This window comes from Natrix helvetica (genome assembly GCF_964273705.1).
Source record: "Natrix helvetica genome assembly, chromosome: 14".
NCBI classification, from domain to species: domain Eukaryota; kingdom Metazoa; phylum Chordata; class Lepidosauria; order Squamata; family Natricidae; genus Natrix; species Natrix helvetica.
The window spans coordinates 7,860,054-7,881,656 of record NC_138564.1 but is presented as its reverse complement, the minus strand read 5'-3'; the positions used below and the strand labels follow the sequence as shown (position 1 = coordinate 7,881,656).

The window sequence follows — 21,603 nt, the reverse complement described above, 5'->3', positions numbered from 1 at the left end:
CGTGTGTATACATACATATATACACAGAGACAATTTAAAACAGGGTGTGTGCTGTGTGTTTTACGTGCGTATTATGTGTGTAGGTGTGTATAAAAGCGTGCATAAATATCTTTGTGTGCGCGAACGGTGTGCGTGAAAGCATGCGGCTGTATCTGAATTTTAAAGAATACGCGAGTGCAGAATTTGTGCGGCGCGCACATTAATCATTCCCCCCCCCAAAAAAAGTATTGGTATTTGGATTGTCTCCGTTCATGCTTTCCTTGAAACGTTTTTGCTCTGTTAATCCCTTCTCTTGCACCAAACGCGGTGAGCGATGCTCCCCGTTAGGACAGGAGCCGCTTTGAGGCTTTATTCAAAACGAGATGATAAAAAAACGAGAAAGCGGTTTCGGGTGAAAACGGCTGGAAAGCCGGCCTTTCAAATGCAAATCTAGGCATGCTTTCCTAATGGAAGGCGATCTGTTGGCAACCAACTTCTTAAAATAATCGGTCTATAGGCCTCTTAAGAGCTGGGGAGGGGGGAGCAGAAAAATTTCCTCCGAAAATGCCTGTTAAAAAAGGAAAGGAAAAGAAAGGAAAGGAGAGGAAGGGAGGGGAAGGGAAAGGAGCGGAGAGGAGAGGAAAGGAAAGGGAAGGAAAGAAGGAAAGGAAAGAAGGAAAGGAAAGGGAAGGGAAGGAAGGGAAGGGACGGGAAGGACTGAGTTGAAACCAAACCGATCTTGTTGCTACCCGAACTTTCTGGGGAGGATAGAAATTTTTTAAAAACCCTCTCTTCTCCTCTGTTCATGCCTTTATTTCCCCTTCATTTGAAGGGGGAGAAATCAGATCAATCTGGAATTAAAGTGGAGATCCGGGCCGACTCTTTTACGCCTAATGCTTTGTGGCCGCGTGGACTTGTACTAAAATAAAGGATAAACATTTGTAGCTCAAGGATTGGCGCGAGGGCTCCTTGGTGCTCTCTGAGCTTGCTGGTTTTCTTGCAGACTTTTCATGACCCAAACTAACCTGGTTTGGGCAACGAATGAAACGTGTGGAAGAATACGCGTGGCCTTTTTTTTTCTTGGGTTGGAAAGGAAGGATTGGAACTGAAGCGCGCCGGGGCGCTTTCTTTGCGATGTGTTTTTTTATTCTCAATGAAAAAGGAACGCAAAATAAAATGTTTTCCTGGCTTCCCAAAGCCAGTTTTTCTGGATGTAGTTTTCTAGCTGATTTAACGGTGGAGATCTACCAGTAGGCGAAGCCCCCAATCAGGGAATTTTCCACATATTTTGGAATTTGTTATTTTATTTTATTTCATGCGTCCAGATAAATTCTCTATTTCTGCTTCCACGTGGGTCTGCCTTGGATTTTTTTTAAAGGGGGTGATTTCACTACTACAGAAACCCCAAAAGGAATCCTGGCTAGGTGTGCTGCATGGATTTAAGATGTCCTAAAAATATGTTTTCTGGAATAAATTAGAGTTGTATTGGAGGGATGTACCCAGTCATAAACTAAAATTTGCCAACAATAAGGATTTGGATTACCCAACATGCAAAGCCACAGGCACCCCCCCTCCCCTTCCCAGGGTTATAATTTCCCCATTTCTGACTCTAGCAACGGACCATCCCTAGAGGGCAGCACAGACTGGACCCATTGGCCCCATCCTGCTGCCCTCCAGAGGATGCTCTGATTTTTGCAGCCACGATTGCGGTAAGCAATCTTTTTTTTTTGGCTGGCTGGACGTCACACACACTAGCTGTACCCAATTCATCTTAGTGAAGAGACCACGGTTAAAAGGTAACCCTGGCTTGGTACAATGTCCCCCCCCCTTCCCATTTCCAGCTTTCTTCCAACCTGGCAGTCTCTCTATAAAATGTGACTATAAATCCCAACACCCCTAAGGCCCAAAATTTGGGACCCTGCAATTTGTAACATGCAATCTCACAATTTGGTGAGACACCAAAGAGGAATTATTTCAGGTTTTACCCTAGATTCACCAGAGGAACATTTCCATGTGTCTGTGTATGAGAGCGAGTGAGCAACAGATAGACAGAGAGAGAGAGAGAGAGAAACAGAGCGAGACAGAGCGAGACAGACATACAAAGAGACAGAGACACACAGAGAGACAAAGAGAAGTATAGAGACAGAAATAGACAGTGTTTATGTGAATTTTCTATGAATCAGCCTGGTGTCAGCTACTTGTAAGTTGGGCGGTATACAAATTTGTTTAATAATAAATAAATAAGGCAAGTGTTTCGTTTCATTTCAGCTTTAGAGGCCGCAGTAAGCTGGAATACAGTTACTCTAGCTTGTGGGAACTTTTTAAGAGTTGGGCAACGTTTCCCCATCTTCTGCTCCCTCCTCCCCATCTTCTCAAGGTTTTCCCCGGCTGGGTTTATGTGTGAGAGGGGGGGGGGGAGAGACACACACACAGAGACACACACAGAGAGACAGAGAGACAGAGAGACAGAGAGTGGGGAGGGAGAGGGAGAGACACGCCAGTTGGAAGGAACACCAATGGGCCTGATCCACCGGCGTCAAATAAGTCATTTCCCCTGATATAATTTTTTTCCTCCTGTCTCGCCTTCTAAATCCACGGAATAGCTTGAAGATCTTCCACAGAAATTCGTCTTTGGAGGATTTTCAAAGCTAAAGGGGGAATCCAATGCTCCCTTTCTCCGTCCCGTCCCGTCCCCTCAGCCCCGCTCGGGATGTGGGCTCCGAATTTTGAAAACGATGCTCTAACATTTTCTGGATGCATTAAAAAAAAAAGGGGGGGGGAGTCTCTCTTTCGCAAAAGGACGAGAAGCGATTCGGTCACGGGTGCAAATCCTAAACGGATGCTGACCTTCGCTTTATTAGAAACCCGATTCTCGACCTGATCGATATTCATGCAAGGTCAGGAAATTAACACGAATCGTTGGGTCGTTATTTAAACTAAAACATTAACAATATAAGTCCCCCCTGGAATGATCTTCCCTTGTTTTAACCGCGCACCCCCTTTTCTGATAAATAAATCTTGGTCTTGGAGTCCCACCCCCCGGTTTAAAATACGCAGCGAACGGCAGGTTTATTTATTTGTTTGTTTCTATTAATTTATCCTATGTGTGTAACCGTTCTGTCTCACAAAAGCGCTTTCAAAGTCACCCCAAGAGAATAATAATAATATAAAAAATTCGCCGAAAAAGTGTCGTTTTCTCGCAAGAAGGCCCGGCCCGTTTATTTATTCCATTTTATATAGTTCGTGTTTCTTAAATCGTCCGTCTCCCCTCGCAGACTTTTGCGGGGAAACGAACTCCAAGCGCTCTTTGCCCTTTCGAGCAGGGAGGGGCGTTTCCCAAGACCCCCTCGCGGGTTTTTTCCCCAGCTTCGGGGGTGGGGGGGAGGGGGAGACGGCACATAATTTGTGAGGTCGATTTCAAACTGATTGTGTGGTTTGCTATTTCTTTTCTTTTGGGGGAATTTTTTAATTTTTATTTTTCCATAACCATTCTTACATTTTACAGTGTGTCATCTGGGTACAATCTTTGAGTCATCGTATTTAACAGCTAAATCATTTTAAATCTATTTTTATCTTGCCTCTTTACCTATACATTTCAATGGCCTTTTAATTCAACTCCTCCCCTATAATTCTACCTTCTTTTCCAAATTATGTAATTTTCTGTTTCTTTTTGTCGATGCTCGTTTTCTATCCAGTGATATAATGCTCTGATTCTTCCTTCTCTTTAATTGCCAACGTTAATCTGTTCATTTCTGCACAGTCTGATTTTTTTTAAATTACCGTTTGCAATGTCTTAAAGGCAGGGCCGTCTTGTTAACATTATGCCCTTCCCCAGCAAATCACTGTATCCTACCCAACCCCCAAGACAAGGGAATTAAAAATGTAAATGGTAGATAAAATGAAACAGATAACTTGCATGTTAGTATTTTTTTTAAAAAAATGCAGTGAAATGTAATAAATATGTTGCTGTATTTATGACACGAGGTGCATTAAAGGGTTAACATACACAGATTAGCATGGGGCCCCTATGCTCGTGGGGCCCACTGGCAAGGGCCCATCAGACCCATGCGTTAAGACAGCCCTGCGTAAGGGCGTTTCCTAACTGACCACGTGTTCAAGTGATTCCTTTTATTTTATTTTATTTAGTTTGCCAAGCATGCAAAAGATAACAGGTATAAATATAAACATGGATATGAACGAAAGAAATGAGTACAAATAAATGGGGACGGTAGGACAGGGACGGTAGGCACCCTGGTGCGCTTATGCACGCCCCCTTTATGGACCTCTTAGGAATGGGGTGAAGTCCACGGTAGACAATTTAAGGTTGAAGCTGTGGGGGGTTTGGAGACGTAACAACAGAGTCAGGTAGAGCATTCCAGGCGTTGACCGCTCTGTGGCTGAAGTCGTATTTTCTGCAATCAGGCTTGGAACGGTTTACCTTGAGTTTTCTATCTATTGTTTGCCCGAGTATAATTGAGGTTGAAGCTGAAGTAGTCAGTAGTAGTTAACAAATTTTGCCAAAGACCCAGTTCAAAAAATAGATCAAATCTTTTAAACATGCACGCACAGACAGACTGACAGACAGACAGACACACACACACACACAAGCAAACCAGGCCAAACTGTTGCTGTCTTTAAAACAGAATCCTTCAAAATGGTCATTGTTGATCCTTGAGGGGCGATGGGAGGTATCTATAAGAAGTTAGATATTATTGTGGGTTTTTTCGCACAGTCGGCCAGATGTTCAGGCTAGGTTTGGCTTCCTAAGGACCTGTGATGAGTAGATGTGGCTGATTGAGGGTGTTAAAGGTTTTGCAGGGAGTCAGCTGTTTCAAAATCCCTTTTGCTGGATCTTTCATGATCAAATATGACATTATCAGATGTTATCGTCCTTATCAAATATTGTATTACCATATTATATGGTCAGCTATTGTGTTGTATGATATTACTTTGCGTTGTGTTATTATGCTGTCTTATTTATTATTATGATGGACAATCTACGATTAGAGTCACAGAGAAAGGCTGGTGAAAACTTTTTTTTTAAATAAATATTTTTAAATAGGATAGAATAGAATTCTTCATTGGCCAAGTGTGGTTGTGACACACGAGGAATTTGCCTCCTGTGCATAAACTCTCATTGCACCAGCAAATAAATAAACAAGCAAATAAATAAATAAGCAAACAAAGCAAACAAATAGATATTTTAAAATAAAAATAATTCAAGTCTAAGGACTTGACTTATTAGTATCCTTATGGCTGATTGTACAGCAAGCTAGATTGTTTAGATCGTTATTACTTATTTTATTCATCCAAATCCCGACTTTATTCCTTTTTATAAATCACTCCTTCCTCCTCTTATTTTCCCCTTTATTATCCTCAGTCTTATTAGTTCAAATCGTATTTAGGAAATTATTTTCACATCGGCCATTTTTGCGGGCCAGTGAAGAGGGTCAGGACGAGCTAACTAAACAGTTTGGGGTTTAAAACCCCTGATTTAACTTGCGGGAGGAAAGGAGGGGGCTCTCGTTTAGAAGAAAAACGAAACCAAAAGAGAATCGGACCCTCCGCCTCAAGACGGGAGTAAGAAAGCTGCGAAAAGGGAACGTCGGAATGGAAACAAATTCAGATCGCTTTCGCTGGCGGCTGGAAGAAGGACGCGCCGATGAATTTTTAAACGGCCTGGTCTTCTCGGGTTCCTTAGAAGCCCTCGGGTTGATCTGGGGGGGCTTGGCCTAGGAGCCGGCCCTGCTCCCTCCTGGCGGTAAAATTAAGAGCAAAATGTAAATATATAATGTGGATAGTGGATCTTAAAATCCTCCTTCTCCTCCTCCTCCTCCTCCTCCTCCTCCTCCCTTATCCTTTAGAGAAAAGGGGAGAAAAGAGAAAAGATAATGTTAGATACTTGCTCTAACTTCAGTGGTTTCCACCAAGACCCTCCATTCTAAGAGATTACATCCTTAATTCAAAGGGAATATTGCTTTGTGAATCACAACTTAATCTTCTTCTTCTTCTTCTTCTTCTTCTTCTTCTTCTTCTTCTTCTTCTTCTTCTTCTTCTTCTTCTTCTTCTTCTTCTTCTTCTTCTTCTTCTTCTTCTTCTTCTTCTTCCTCTCCTCCTCCTCCTCCTCCTCCTCCTCCTCCTCCTCCTCCTCCTCCTCCTCCTCCTCCTCCTCCTCCTCCTCCTCCTCCTCCTCCCTTATCCTTTAGAGAAAATGGGGGAAAAGAGAAAATATTACATCCTTAATTCAAAGGGAATATTGCTTTGTGAGTCACAACTCAATTTCTCCTCCTCCTCCTCCTTTTCTTCTTTTTCTTTTTCTCCTCCTCCTCCTCCTCCCCTCCTCCTCCTCCTCCCCTCCTCCTCCTCCTCTTCTTTTCCTTCTCCTCTTCTTTTTTTCTTTTTCTCCTCCTCTTCTTTTTCTTCTTCGTCTCTTCCTCCCCCCCCCCATCCTATACATTTGCAGTAGCCACCTACTTTATTATCATTATCATTACATCACAATAAGTGCACAAATAAGTAGGAGAAGACAGTATGTTCAGAAAGGACACAGGGCACGGATTCTAAAATCCCCCCCCCCTTGTTCCTCTCCCTCTCCCCCACCTTTCTTCTCTCTGAGGTTGATCCAGACCAGGGAGAGGAGCAGCAGGGAAAAAGGGAAAGACCAACTCTGGTGGTCTGCACAATGCTTGGACTACAACACCCATCCTCCCCGCCTGGCTGGGAAGGCTGAGGGTTGGAGTTTGGGCAATTGTGGAGAGGGCATCAATGGGGGAGAAACTGTTCCAAGAAGTCTATTCAAAGCGGCCTCAAATGATCCTCTGTGTGTGTGTGTGTGTGTGTGTGTTTGTGTTTGTGGTGACACCAGTGTGATTGCAACTCCTTTCGCTCTTTGGAACCTGTTAAAAGTTGCATGCATCCAGTTCAACGTGCTTTCACTTCTCCTTCAGCTGAGTTTCAGGGAAAATAAAAAAATATTTCCTCCCTGCATGGAATCTTGCCCACAAATTAATTGTCTTGCTGAATTTGGAAAGGAAAGTTCCTTTAAAAACCTGCCTTTCTTTTTTCCATCCAGCTTTCAATATCGGCTTGCCAGGAGCCTCAGAATATGGCAACACACCTCGTGCTTGGAAGGAAACATTTACAGGGCGTGTGCCATTATTTTACACTCACGTTTAACATAAACCCGGAGCAGGGAAAGAGTTGGAGGCATCTGTAAATTAAGACATCAGTTGCCAAGCGGCTGAATTTGGATGGGAATGCTGCAAAGGTTGCAACTATGGAAAAATGGTCATATTTTTCAGTGCCTTGTAACTTCCAACAGTCACCAAATTAGCTGTCCTATGGCCAGGCCTACATGTATGTTTTAATGATAACTGGCCTATTGGGAAAGGAACTAATCTAACCTACCTGAGTGACTTTGCTTTAATCTCGTTTTTAAGGGGATGAGAACATTTTATATTATTTATTTGACTCGCGCAGGCATTCCTTTCCCCCCAAACCACCTGTCCCCTTGCCCCAGTTGGGGGGTGGGGGAATGATTGCCAGGCCTAGACATGCTGACTTGGTAAATCTCTCCCGCTTTAAATTCTTCCATTGAGAGCGAGTGAGAACAATCAACCCATGGAACAGAAGTTGCCTTCGGAAGTTGTGGGAGCTTCATCCCTGGAGGCTTTCAAGAAGAGACTGGACTGCCATTGGTCAGAAATGATGTAGGGTCTCCTGCTTGGATGGGGGGGGGTTGGACTAGATGACCTACAAGGTCCCTTCCAACTCTGTTAATCTGAATCTGTCTAAGAGGGAGGGAGGGAGGGAGGGAGAGAGAGGGTTTCTGTGGAAGGAGTCCCATGGGTTTAATGATGGGAGTTTATTCATTCCTGAACATATATGCTACCTGGGAAGTTTGGCCTTGCGTTGAATTGCGATCAGCAGCTTTACTAATACAATTGTGTGGATTTTTTTCAGTGGGGCTCATTTTCTCTTTGTCAGCCGGGGGGGGGGGGAGCAACAGGGATTGCCTTGCTGTTAGTGAGGATGCCATTATGAATTTATTTTACCTCCTTCCAAAAATGTCAAAAGGAGATCCGCTAACTCAGAAGGCCAGGAGGATGAAGCCAAGAGTTGAAACTTGGGAGCTTAAATAAAAAAGTTGCTTCTTCATCGGTGGTAGGCAAACACATTTTGTACTGCAGCCTTTATCCTGGTCTGCAATGCAGATCCTGACCTAGTCAGTGGTGCTGGCTGGAATTCTTTCCCCAAATATGTTACGTGCAGAATTAAGCAGTTAGAGAATCGTGGGGCCCCTTGGTGCTGTCTGAGCTTGGTGGTTTTCTTGCAAACGTTTCATTACCCAACTAGGTAACGTCATCAGGGCTAGAAGGGAGCGGGGCTTGCTCTTGCTGAGCTTGTCGATCAGAAAGGTCAGCAGTTTGGCGGTTCGAATCCCCAGCGCTGTAGGGTTAATTGATTAAGCAGTAGTTGGCAAGCCGCATAACGGAGTGAGCTCCCGTGACTTGTCCCAGCTTCTGCCAACCTAGCAGTTTGAAAGGACGTAAAAAATGCAAGTAGAAAAATAGGGACCACCTTTGGTGGGAAGGGAACAGTGTTCCATGCGCCTTGGGCATTGAGTCATGCCGGCCACATGACCACGGAGAGTCTTCGGACAACTCTGGCTCTTCGGCTTTGAAACGGAGCTTGGGTAGGGGTTGGGGTTGGACTAGATGACCGACAAGGTCCCTTCCGACTCTGTTAATCTGTTAATCTAACCACCTTCCTACAGGGTTTTCCAATTGCTCAATGCTACCTCAATTTCCTTTCCTTTGGAAATCTGTCCTCAGGCAGGGGTCAGGATGGGCTTTGCCAGATGTTATCCCATCCTTCTCAGCTGTCTCATTTTTTTTCTTCCGCAGGAGAATGTTCCCAACATTCCAGGTGAAAATTTTCGGGATGGATCCCATGGCAGACTATATGCTCCTGATGGACTTTGTCCCAGTGGACGACAAACGCTATCGGCAAGTATTAGTCCTTTCGAATGTCTTTTCTGGGGCGCAAAGAGCTCTCCAGAGGTTGCTGCCATGCCTTGAATGGAGTTGACCTCCTAGTAGGCAGCTGAGTATCTTGTAAGGAACAGAAGGAGGATGGAAATCATAACTTGCAACTAGATCCCGGGGCTATGAGGCCTGTCTCCTTTTTGCTATTGCTGGGGGAGCGGTGCAAATTCCCCACCGACAGAATTTTCCTTGGAGGATTCAGTATTGATTTTACAGAATCGTGATGGACAGTTTAGTCTAAGTGGTTAAGGCAGCAGGCTACAAACTGGGAGGCTGGGAGTTCTAGTTTCAACTTGGGCATGATAGACAGCTAGATGCCTTTTTGGCCAATCAAAAGGAGATGGTGATTTCTAGTTTCAATTTAGGCATGAAAGTCAACTGGGTGACTTTGAGCCAATCACCAGGCGATGGTGAGTTCTAGTTCTGCCTTAGGCATGAAAGCCAACTGGGTGACTTGGAGCCAATCACCAGGTGATGGTGAGTTCTAGTTCTGCCTTAGGCATGAAAGCCAACTGGGTGACTTGGGGCCAATCACTAGGCAATAGTGAATTCTAGTCCTGCCTTAGGCATGAAAACCAACTGGGTGACTTGGGACCAATCACCAGGTGATGGTGAGTTCCAGTCCTATTTTAGGCATGAAAGCCAACTGGGTGACTTAGGGCCAGAGTCCCTCTCCCTCAGCAAAACCCACCTTACAGGGTTTGTAGGGAAAATAGGAGGGAGAAGGTGCGTTGATTATGTTCACTGCCTTGGACTTCCTTGCAAAACTAATACACGATAGGGACGCAGTGGCTCAGTGGCTCAGACGCTGAGCTTGTCGATCAGAAAGGACAGCAGTTCAGCGGTTCGAATCCCTAGCGCCGCGTAACAGAGTGAGCTCCCGCTACTTGTCCCAGCTTCTGCCAACCTAGCAGTTCGAAAGCAGGTAAAAAATACAAGTAGGAAAATAGGAACCACCTTTGATGGGAATGTAACAGCGTTCCGTGCGCCTTTGGCGTTGAGTCATGCCAGCCACATGACCACAGAGACGTCTTCAGACAGCGCTGGCTCTTCGGCTTTGAAACGGAGATGAGCACCGCCCCCTAGAGTCGGGAATGACTAGCACATACGTGCGAGGGGAAACATTACCTTTATGTAGGGGGAGGAACAAAAATCGACTTTTTGGTAACCAAAGGAAAATTCTTTTCTAGCAGACAATCATGGGAAGGGTTGATTAATCTATGCTTTTCAGTGGGGAGGGGGCTTCACTGGGTGGCATAATCCTCCCCCAATGGCCCTCCTCCCTCTCATCCCCCCACCCCATCCCCTAGTTTGTTCTTCCATGCTCAGCTCCTCCCGAGCATTTCTCTCTCCCCCTCTCGCTCTTTCTCTCTCCAAAGCTAGTCTAAAACTAACTGTCTTACTTGCCCTTTTGCTTCCTGCCAAGAAGCTTCAATTTAGGAGCAGGGAGCTAAATCTCAAATTTGTTGCTTTTTTTTTAACCTGAATCATTATTTTGCTTTGAGGCTTCAGTCATTTGTCAGTGATTATCTCCAATTTTGTTCTCGGTTTAAAAGCAAGAATGCCTTTGAGCCATTTTAAAAACAGGTTTAGTTGAAATCTTTCCTTTCTCTCTCTTAAGAGAAAGAAAGAGATTCACTTTCTCTCTTTTTTTCTTGTTTCTCTCTCTCTCTCTCTCTCTCTCTCTCTCTCTCTCTCTCTCTCTTCTTTTCTTTCTTTTCTCCCTCCCTCTTTCTTTTTTCTTTGTTTCTCTCCTTCTCCCCTTCTCTCTTTCTTATTTCTTTCTCTCTCTCTTTCTTTCTCTCCCTCCTCCCTCCCTCCGTGCTTCCCTCCATTTCTTTCTTTTTCTTTCGTGTTTCTCTTTCTTATTTCTTTCTCTTTGTAACTTTCTCTCTCTCTCGCTCCTCTTTCTTTTTCTTTCTTGTTTCTTTCTAATTTCTTTCTTTCTCTTTCTCTTCCTTTCTAGTTTCTCTCTTTTCTTCCTTTTTCTTTCTTTCTTTTTCTTTCCCCTTCCTTCTTTCCTTTTTTCTTCCTTCCTTCCTTCCTTTTTCTTTCTTTCTCTCCTCCCTCCCTCTTTCCCTCCCTCCCACTTTACCTACCAACTGTACACTCTCCACATGTGCTGGACTGTGGGAGTATTCAGTTGGGGAATGTTCATTCATATTCACATTCACACATCATTCTTATCCCAGCTATGAACTTCAACTACTTTTTCGGGCATACCTCATTCCTTAAGGTCGCCAAACACGCAGGCTTCACATGACCCCCAGGCTGTCAAATGTCATTTGGGTTTCATATGTCCTGTGAAGACATCCATCACCTCTTTCACTGACCTACTTGACTGATAATTCCAGGCAAAATCAAGTGTACTCTATATGAAAAGAGGAGAATATTCATAAAATTGTCCTGAGGGTAGAATTCCCCCCCCCAGTTGTTTTGGGAAATCTGTCAGTATCGCTTCTTGTACAACCAGGAGTCCATCTCCCATCTTCCTTGCTCAAATACACACGCACATGTGTGTGTGCGCGCGCACACACACACACACACACAATTCTCTCTGGAACAATGCTAGCATGTGTATGTTTGTTTATTGATTAAGCATTGTATGTCGTCCATCTCACTCTCCAAAGTGACTCCGAGCTGCTTACAGTAGTTTAAAAGCATAAATAGAAAAAGCCTTATGAAGATGGACAGCAATTAAATGAACTTAAATGAATTAAAAGGGACGCGGGTGGCTCAGTGGCGAAGATGCTGAGCTTGTCGATCAGAAAGGTCGGCAGTTTGGTGGTTCAAATCCCTAAGCGTCGTGTTACAGAGTGAGCTCCCGTGGCTTGTCCCAGCTTCTGCCAACCTAGCAGTTCGAAAGCAGGTAAAAAATGCAAGTAGAAAAATAGGAACCACCTTTGGTGGGAAGGGAACAGCGTTCCGTGCTCCTTCGGCGTTGAGTCATGCCAGCCACATGACCACGGAGATGTCTTCGGACAGTGCTGGTTCTTCGGCTTTGAAACGGAGATGAGCAGCGCCCCCTAGAGCCGGGAATGACTACCACATATCTGCGAGGGGAACTTTTACCTTTACCCTCAATGAATTATAAACCAAGAGCATAGACAGGTAATTACTGTCTGTTTCCCACCACCCACCTTGACTGCCCAACATTGGGGGGGATAAAAAGATCATCCCCAATGACCTCATGGGTACCGTGATGACCTCATCACCCCGTTAGGATCTTACTCTCCCCTTCCTCTGCCCCCCTTCCCTTTGCAGTCCCCTCCAAGTTCCTTGCTTGCATGCTGACAAGAAGGTGAATATTTTGGCAGCTTCCCGGAGGGCTTCAAAAATGTTTGCTTGTCAAAAGAAACGGGATCTATTGCATGCAAGAAGGAGGATTTTTGCCCCAGGCGCCCCACCTTCCTTCTTGCTCGATTCCTCGTTTGTTTCTGTTCAGCCTTCATCGGGAGCCGCCACCCTTCATCCGAAACCTGCTTCTTCAAGACACCCTTGACGGAGAAGTCTAGGATCTCCTTGGGGTCCGATGCCGGGCACCGGGATTGGATAGAAGGGGGCCAGCACTACCCAGATGCCGAGGCAGCCGTCCTGTGGTGGCTTCTTCATGCAATAACCACCGTGCGGCCTTTTTAACCCAGCGTTTGGGTTTACGTCATATCTGGGCCGCTGTAGGAGATGACCAGGCTGAGCCCAAGGGAGGGGTCAAACGTGTCATAAGTCACGAGTCTCTGTGCGCCCACTAGAGATCTAACTCCAGCTCACTTCGAATGCTTCTCTTATCCCCCGCTCATTTCCCTTAATGGCCAGTTGGCCAGATTCTTCTTCTTCTTAATTCAAAGGGAATATTGCTTTGTGAATCACAACTCAATTTTTTCTTCTTCTTCTTCTTCTTCTCTTCTTCTTCTTCTTCTTCTTCTTCTTCTTCTTCTTCTTCTTCTTCTTCTTCTTCTTCTTCTTCTCCTCCTCCTCCTCCTCCTCCTCCTCCTTCTCTCCTCCTCCTCCTCCTCTCCTCCTCCTCCTCCTCTCCTCCTCCTCCTCCTCTCCTCCTCCTCCTCCTTCTTTTCTCCTCCTCCTCCTCTTCCTCCTCCTCCTCTTTCTCCTCCTCCTCCCATATCTGTTATTGGAGGCTGGCAATCATGTTGGCAGCCCTATTTTTATCACCAGCTGCACCAAAAAATTACTGCTGAGTTTTGCCCAAACAAGTCCCTTAGATTTTGAAGCCATTTTTTGAATTTTGATTTTGAAGCCCGATTCTTCTAGAGAGCTTAATCTTCCAGCAAATCTTTATACAGGTAATCCTTGGCTTACAACAGTTCATTTAGTGACTGTCCAAAGTTAACAACGGCACTAAAAAAAAAGTTAGTAACGTGGTTGCTAAGTGAATCCTTGTCGGAAGGAAGAATGAGCAGGGGAGAGATGAGCCTGGACATCTCCTACATCTGACAATTGTTTGGGGGTTTTTCCCCCCCGTTGTCCCAAGCAATTTTGCACTTCTGGGATTTCCTGGTGGTCTCCTTTCCAAGCATTGTGAGTCAAATCAATTCCTGGCTTTTCTTGCTCCTTGCAGGTATGCATTTCACAGCTCCTCCTGGCTGGTCGCTGGCAAAGCCGACCCTGCCACGCCTGGGAGAGTACACTACCACCCGGATTCCCCAGCGAGGGGAGCTCAGTGGATGAAGCAAATCGTGTCCTTTGACAAATTGAAGCTGACGAACAATTTATTGGATGACAACGGGCATGTGAGTGGCTGCTGGGGAAAGGGAGTACCAGGGGCAGCCAGGGAGGAGGGGGTGAGGAGGTGAATATCATCATGAACACCTACCACCATCTCCATTTGTTTATTTTATTCCGTTAATTTAAAAGCCAACATGGTTCTAGGCTGCAGAGGGATAGAATCAAGATCACGTGAAGTGTTGATACCACTTTATAAAACTTTGGTAAGGCCACACTTGGAATGCGGCATCCAGTTTTGGTCGCCATGATGTAGAAAAGATGTGGAGACTCTGGAAAGAGTGCAGAGAAGAGCAACAAAGAGGATTAGTTGAGGGGAGCAAGAACTGCCTTTGAAGTGGCCTCTTCTAACCTGAACATTGTGTGGGGTGTTTTCTCTCTTTCTGTCTGTCTGTCTCTGTCTGTCCATCTCTCTCTCTCTCTGTCTCTGTCTCACTCTCTGTTTCTGTTTCTCTCTGTGTCTTTCTCTGTCTGCCTCTGTCTCACTCTGTCTCCTTCTGTCTCTCTGTCTCTCTCTGTCTGCCTCTGTCTCTTTCTGTCTCTGTCTCTCTGTCTGCCTCTGTCTGCCTCTGTCTCTCTCTCTCTCTCTCTGTGTGTGTGTTTGTCTGTCTCTCTGTCTGTCCCTCTGCTTCTGTCTCTCTCTTTCTCTCACTCTCTGTCTGCCTGTCTCACTCTCTCTGTCTCTGTCTCACTGTCTCTCTTCATGTCTGTCTGTCTGTCTCTGTCTGTCCCTCTGCTTCTGTCTCTCTCTCTCTCTCTCTGTCTGCCTGCCTCTGTCTCACTCTCTGTCTCTGTCTCACTCTGTCTCTGTCTCTGTGTCGCTCTCCGTGTCTGTCTGTCCCTCTGCTTCTGTCTCTCTCTTTCCCTCTCTCTCTCGTCGCTACGACCTCGGTGTGGCCGAACGGACCAGTTATACGATTTCCCCTTGCTCGTTTTGTCATTCAGATCATTTTGAACTCCATGCACAGATACCAGCCCCGTTTCCACGTGGTCTACGTGGACCCCCGAAAAGACAGCGAGAAGTACGCCGAGGAGAACTTTAAGACCTTTGTCTTCGAGGAGACCCGATTCACCGCCGTCACTGCCTATCAAAACCATCGGGTGAGTATCTGGAATTCATTAAGGAAACGCAGGCTTTCCCAGGCGTCATTTATCAACCAACCAACCACCCCCCTGCCCCTGCCCCTCCCCTTAAAAAGTCACCTTCTCCTGTCCAGCACACATCTCCATCTAGGGACATGATGGATGAAGAGCCGGAAAAGAGAAGGTAAGGAGGTGGTTGGGTGTAGTCAATCAACCAACCTTTGCTTGTTTCGTTGGGGTGGGGGTGGGGGTGGGAAATTGGTGCAACAGCTCTTAAAGGCGACACGCGTTCCTGTTTAAATCGTCTCACATTTGAAGGCCTGGAGGGAAGAATGAAGGCAGTTTGCGATGCAAAAAGTTGCAAATTCAAATTAGGCTCCGGTTTTAGCAACTCTGTGAGGTTTAGATGGGCTTCATTCCCCCATCTCGGCAGGGGAAAGAAAGACATTTAGGATGCCAAAGATGTCAGGCGGGAAAATAAAATAGTTTATTTGCAAATACCCTCGTTGTTGTTAGTTGCAAAGTCATGTCCGACCCATCGCGACCCCATGGGCCTTCCTGTCCTCTACCATCCTCTGGAGTCCATTGAAGCTCAAGCCGGCTGCTTCGGTGACTCCATCCAGCCACCAGAATACATTAGATTTGCATTGTTTGAAGGCACCAGGAGAGCTAGAGAGAAGTAGGAACTGTCACCACGAAATATGTTAGTGAGATCTACAATGGATGATCCTTCCTTTTATTGCATTAGTGAAAAAATATATAGCAAACTAGCCCTTAGTTCAATCAATAAGAAGAGAGCTGGAAGGGACTTGGGAGGTCTTCTAGTCCAACGCCCTGCTCAAGCAGGACATCCTATACAATTTCAGACAAGTCCAGTCTCTTCTTAAAAACTCCAGTAATGGAGCCACCCACAACTTCTAAAGGCAACCCATTCCATAGTTAGTTATTCTACACTGTTAGGAAATTTCTCCTTAATTCCAGGTTGCTTCTCTCCTTGATTAGTTTCCATCCGTTGTTTCTTATCTTGCTTTCTGGTGATTTGGAAAATAAATTGACCCCCTCTTCTTTGTGGTGTTGTTCTTAGTTGTGTCTGACCCATCGCGACCCCTTGGACAACGTTCCTCCGAGCCTTTCTGTCCTCTACCTTCCTCTGGAATCCATTTAAGCTCACTTCAACTGCTTCGGTGACTCCATCCAGCCACCTCCTTCTCTGCCGTCCCCTTCTTCTTCTTTTGCCCTCCATCGTTCCCAGCATGAGGCTCTTCTCCAGGGAGTCCTTCCTTCTCATTAGGTGGCCAAAGTCTTTGAGCTTCCTCTTCAGGATCTGGCCTTCTAAAGAGCAGTCAGGGTCGATCTCCTCTAGGACTGACCGGTTGGATCACTTTGCAGTCCAAGGAAGATAGGTAGATAGACAGGAATAGTTTGGAAGATAGGTAGATGATATATATAGATAAATAGGTAGATACATAGGTAAGTAGATAGATAGGGATAAGTAGATAATTAGATAGATGGATGGATGGATGTTCATGGCATTCAGAAAATAAAAGGATTTTTTCCCCCAATCATCATTGACCTTCTGACTCTTATCTTACTCAACCAGGATCTTGTTGGAGAGGGAAGGGAAGTACTTTCTGCTTCCTTTTTTTTTTCTTAAGTAATAAATTTTATTAGAGTTTACAAATACAAAGATAAACTAATATGTAAAAAGGAAAACAGACACATTTAAAAAGTGCTAAAAGATAGATAGATGGATGGATGGATGGATGATAGGTAGGTATGTAGGGAGATAGTGATAGACAGACAGACAGACAGACAGACAGACAGACAGACAGACAGACAGAATGACTGATGGAGCAACATCTTTCCCAGCATGAGGCTCTTCTCCAGGGAGTCCTTCCTTCTCCTTAGGTGGCCAAAGTAACTGAGCTTCCTCTTCAGGATCTGGCCTTCTAAAGAGCAGTCAGGGCTGATCTCCTCTAGGACTGACCGGTTGGATGGCCTTGCAGTCCAAGGGACTCGCGGGAATCTTCTCCAGCATCAGAGTTCAAAGGCCTCCGTTCTTTGGCGCTCAGCCTTCCTTACGGTCCAACTTTCACAGCCATCCATTGCAACTGGGAAAACCACAGCCGTGACTAGACACACTTTTGTTGGCAGGGTGATGCCTCTGCTTTTTAGTCTGCTGCCTAGAGTTGCCATCACTTTCCTCCCCAGGAGCAAGCCTCTTTTACTTTCTTGGTTGCAGTCCCCATCTGCGGTGATCTGGGAAAATAAAATCTGTCACTACCCCTCACCATTACATGGGACTCCTACGCAGCTGGTGACCCAGAAACCAGGTGTGTGTGTGTGAACAGAATTGTTCTTACCAGCTTCCCAGGCACACAATTACGGTGCCCCAACAGAGAAGAAATTGTGTGAAGTTGCAGCTGGGGATAAAAAAAAACACCACTTCACTGCATCTGTTTATACATCTGGGAGATCTCCGTGCCCAGAATGTGCCCATGGAGCCTGGAAGTCCTTTTATCGCCAGGCTCCAAAGATTATGGATTGCTTGTGTCTAATGTGGCAAAAAAACACACAACACACCCCATATTATCAGTGCCAGGAGACTAGATGGGAAATGCGTCTCTGCAGAGAAGACCCCATGATCTTGGCAAAACCCAACTCGGAGGCGACTTTGAATGCTTCAAATCAATCAGAAAGAGGGAGAGGGGAAGGGGGGGCTTCTTTGGTGTAAAACAAAACATTTTTGGAGGCTTTTTGAGATCTTCCCCTTCTCTGCAGCCAAGAGTTGAAGCCAAGTAGGGTACAGAGAGTTCCCAAGTTACCACAGTTCGCTTAGCGATGGTTCAAAGCGACCAACGCCGCCGGGGGAAAAAAGTGACTTAGGACCCTTTTACACGCTTACAGCCATTGGCACTTCCCCCCACCTCCCCATGGTCACGTGATCAAAATCCAGACGCTCGGCAACGGCCTCCTCTTTATGCCGGTTGCAATGTTGTGAGGTTTTGTAATCCACTTTTGCTACCTTTGTTTAAAAAAAAAAGTTTTTATTTTACTTTATTTTTTTACCAACGTACAAACGAGTGAACAGTGTGGCACCTGGGTGCCATGCATTCTAATGCAAATGAAACTAATTGCATTAGTCATAGTTATTACTTTCAACCACCTTACGGATTTCTAATAGTGATACATATTTATATACAGTTGCAATCTGTCACAATTTGATTATTCCACGTTTTATCATATTATTGCTCTTATTTCATTACGTAAAAGTGTATATGCTGATATTCCCCTTTTCTCTTATTTCTATCTCTTATTCTAACTTTTAATCAGGTCGCCCTTTGTTTAAAAAAAACATTTTCTTTCTATCCTATCTAACTTCTAATCATTTCACCTACCTGCCAAAAAGAAAGAAGAAAGAGAAGAAAAAAAATCAAAACTACACGAAAAACGTAAAGCCATCTATCCATCATCTCTTGCCCGCTGCAATACTTTAATTGCTATGCTTTTTATTTTCCTTTTGACTTGTCTCCCATATTCATCTCTAAGATCTTTATCTCTTTCTACATCTGCTTTTTGGCTATTCAATCTGAGCATTTTTCCCACCTCTATCCTTCTCCACTGCCTAGTTTCCAAGATTTCTGTTTCGGGCAAAGCCTTGAATTCAATCCTGAAACACACAGCATTAAAATTCGTATCTTCAAATGGCCTGTCCAGGGAAGAATAGCTTGCAAAGCAACATGGCTGCCCACAGTCATGTCTGAGAGGGGTTGAAGGCCAGTTTCTAAACCAGGAGTCCTCAACCTTGGTGATGTTAAGGTGTATGCACTACAAATCCCAGAATTCCTCAGCGAGCAGGAGGAATTTTCCCAGCCAGCTCTCAGAGTTTCTTACCAATGCTGGCAGCTGGGGAATTCTTGGAGTTGAAGTTCGCACATTTTAAAGCAGGTTGACGGGGGAATTCTGGAAGTCCACGCATTTTAAAACATGCTGGCTGGGGAATTCTGGGAGTTGAAGTCCATCACGCTGGGTTATGAATTCTGGGAGCTGAAGTCCATATATTTTAAAGCATGCTGGATTAAGAATTCTGGGAGTTGAAGTCCATATATCTTAAAGCATGCTGACTGGGGAATTCTGGGAGCTGAAATCCATATATAATTTTAAAGCATACTGGATTAAAAATTCTGGGAGTTGAAGCCCATATATCTTAATGCTTGCTGAATTAAGATATTCTGGGAGTTGAAGTCCGTATATTTTAAAGCATGCTGGATTAAAAATTCTGGGAGTTGAAGTCCATATATTTGAAAATTTGCTGGATTAAGAGTTCTGGGACTTGAAGTCCACATATCTTAAAGCATGCTGGCTGGGGAATTCTGGGAGCTGAAGTCCATATAATATCTTAAAGCATACTGGATTAAAAATTCTGGGAGTTGAAGCCCATATATCTTAATGCTTGCTGAATTAAGATATTCTGGGAGTTGAAGCCCATATATTTTAAAGCATGCTGGATTAAGAGTTCTGGGACTTGAAGTCCATATATTTTAAAGCATGCTGGATTAAAAATTCTGGGAGTTGAAGTCTATATATCGTAAAGCAATCTGGCTGGGGAACTCTGGGAGTTGAAGTCCATCCATCTGAGGAATCCTGAGAGTTGAATTCCACACCTCTTAACGTGGCCAACGCTGAGAAACCATGTTCACAACTCTGAAAGTCCCTTCTGGGAGTCTTATTAAGGAGACTTGCTCTTTTCTGCACAGCTATTCTGTAGCCAAATAATGTACATTTTTCTTGCATCTCCAGCAAGCCTGAAGAATTATCTGCCTCCTCTGCTTCTCCTTAAGCATTTCATCTGCTAAATCCGTTGATGGCTTTCTGAAGGAATTTGATCACCCTGGGAGGCCTGATTCTAGCGAAGTACAGATCTCTACTTTCCCTGCTTCCCCCTCCTCAAAATTGGCGAAACAGCACGACTTGGGTTAAACTGATCTTCCCGTATTATCAGTGGAACCGTAGGCCGCTCCCATCCCTTCTCCTTTCTGACCGACACAATTCACACACACAGTTCACAGTTTTGCAACAGCCTGTTTCAAATCCTTTTTAAATATACATAGTATTAAACACCCTGATCATAACCATTATTCTCATAGTCCTACGGCATGCTCTCTTTTAAGTAACTAATATTGTACGTCATAGTTACATCCCTTATTTTCATAGTTTACAATAACGTTCTACTTATTTCACATTTTATATGTTTTAACCAAGTCCCGTACCGTCTGATATTAACATTGTTATATGTGTGTGTGTGTGTGTGTGTGTGTGTGTGTGTTGTATTGTACTGATAAATAAATAAAGGGAGACTAGTATAGATCCATTTCAAGCTAATTAGCTCTCATCAGCTAGCCATACCCTTACTGGGATTTGAACCTGGGCTGTATATATCTTAGGCAGGAGTCTTAGCCACTAAGCCACGGGCTCTCTTCCTTATCAGTTGAGCCAGGGAAATAGGTATGTATTTGTGTTACAACCCCTGGTATGCCTAAATATGGGAGGAAGGTCACTACTCCCTCTTTCTGTCCTTCGGCTCATCACAGAAGACCATGCAGGCAGAAAACCATATTTTTTTTATTTTTAATGTTGCCTTTTTATATTTGTGTTGTACTGATAAATAAAGTCAGCTTTCATGCCTAAGGCAGGACTAGAACTCACCATCTCCTAGTGATTGGCTCAGAGTCACTCAATCTGTCAGGGTTCCAAATAGCATCCAAAAGTAAATCAGAGTCCAAGGCAAAGTATTGCTCAAAGTTCCAATTTATTAAGAGAGCCATGTTGGCACATCTGGGAAAACCCGAATCTGAGGTTCCTGGGTTTTCCCCACCCAGTTGAGAGTTCATGACCTTGCCCCCATACCCACAAGTCCATCACATGGTCCAATCTTCCACTGCCATGCTGGCAGTTCCACCTATCCAGTTCCGGTCAGGTGCAGACAAAGGATGACCTTGGCTTTCTAGAAAGAATTTTGTTTTGACTACACAGCGTCTAACTCCATACAATCCCCCCTCCCATTTTCCCACAATAGAAAATGCATAGTAGAATAACAGAAAGTGTGGCGGGCCAAAGATCCAACAGAAAAGATGGCTGCAGGCCTGACACAATCAGCTTTCATGCCTAAGGCAGGACTAGAACTCACCATCTCTTGGTGACTGGCTCAAAGTCACTCATTTAGCTTTTATGCCTAAGGCAGGGCTAGAACTCCCTGGCTCCTGGTTTCTAGGCTGATGCTTTAACCACTAGGCTCTGAGATATGTAAATGTTTTCTTAGATCACAAATTATGACGTTTCGTATTCATTCAATTGCAATGCGGCTGAAAGGACATCAGTTCAAATTGGTCAGCTGGACTCTTAAATCCCCCCAAGTGTCTATGGAATCAAAGGTCCCTTCAGGTTTTCCCCCCCTCTTATAAAGAACCTACGATGGCCTCCAAAGTAGCTCTGTATGTCAAAATCCTCCCAGGAGGGGGCAGCACTGACCTGACTTGCAGTGGGGCTGTTCAAAAGCAGGGATGAACTAGGATGGGAGACCACCAATAAATCCCAGAGCTGCCCATTAGGGTGGCAATGCAAAAACCCACCAAGAACATTATGCAGAAGAAATAGAAAAGAAATCTTGGGGGCTATGCTTGGTTTGGAAGATGCCTGGGGGAGAGGTAGAGAGTAAACACGCTCAGAAGTGCCCCATGGGGTGGGGGACATAGCCACT

The 21,603-nt window shown here is 44.8% G+C and overlaps 1 protein-coding gene across 2 annotated transcripts in view; it reads left to right on the top strand.

The window, feature by feature from the left end:
- TBX1 (T-box transcription factor 1) overlaps window positions 1-21,603 on the top strand; it is a 51,149-nt gene that overhangs the window by 10,380 nt on the left and 19,166 nt on the right. For both annotated transcript variants that reach the window (XM_081966903.1, XM_081966902.1), the window contains exons 3-5: window positions 8,886-8,987; window positions 13,600-13,771; window positions 14,709-14,864. In XM_081966903.1, coding sequence (XP_081823029.1) covers window positions 8,886-8,987; window positions 13,600-13,771; window positions 14,709-14,864 — 430 coding nt within the window. The remainder of the gene's footprint in view (window positions 1-8,885; window positions 8,988-13,599; window positions 13,772-14,708; window positions 14,865-21,603) is intronic.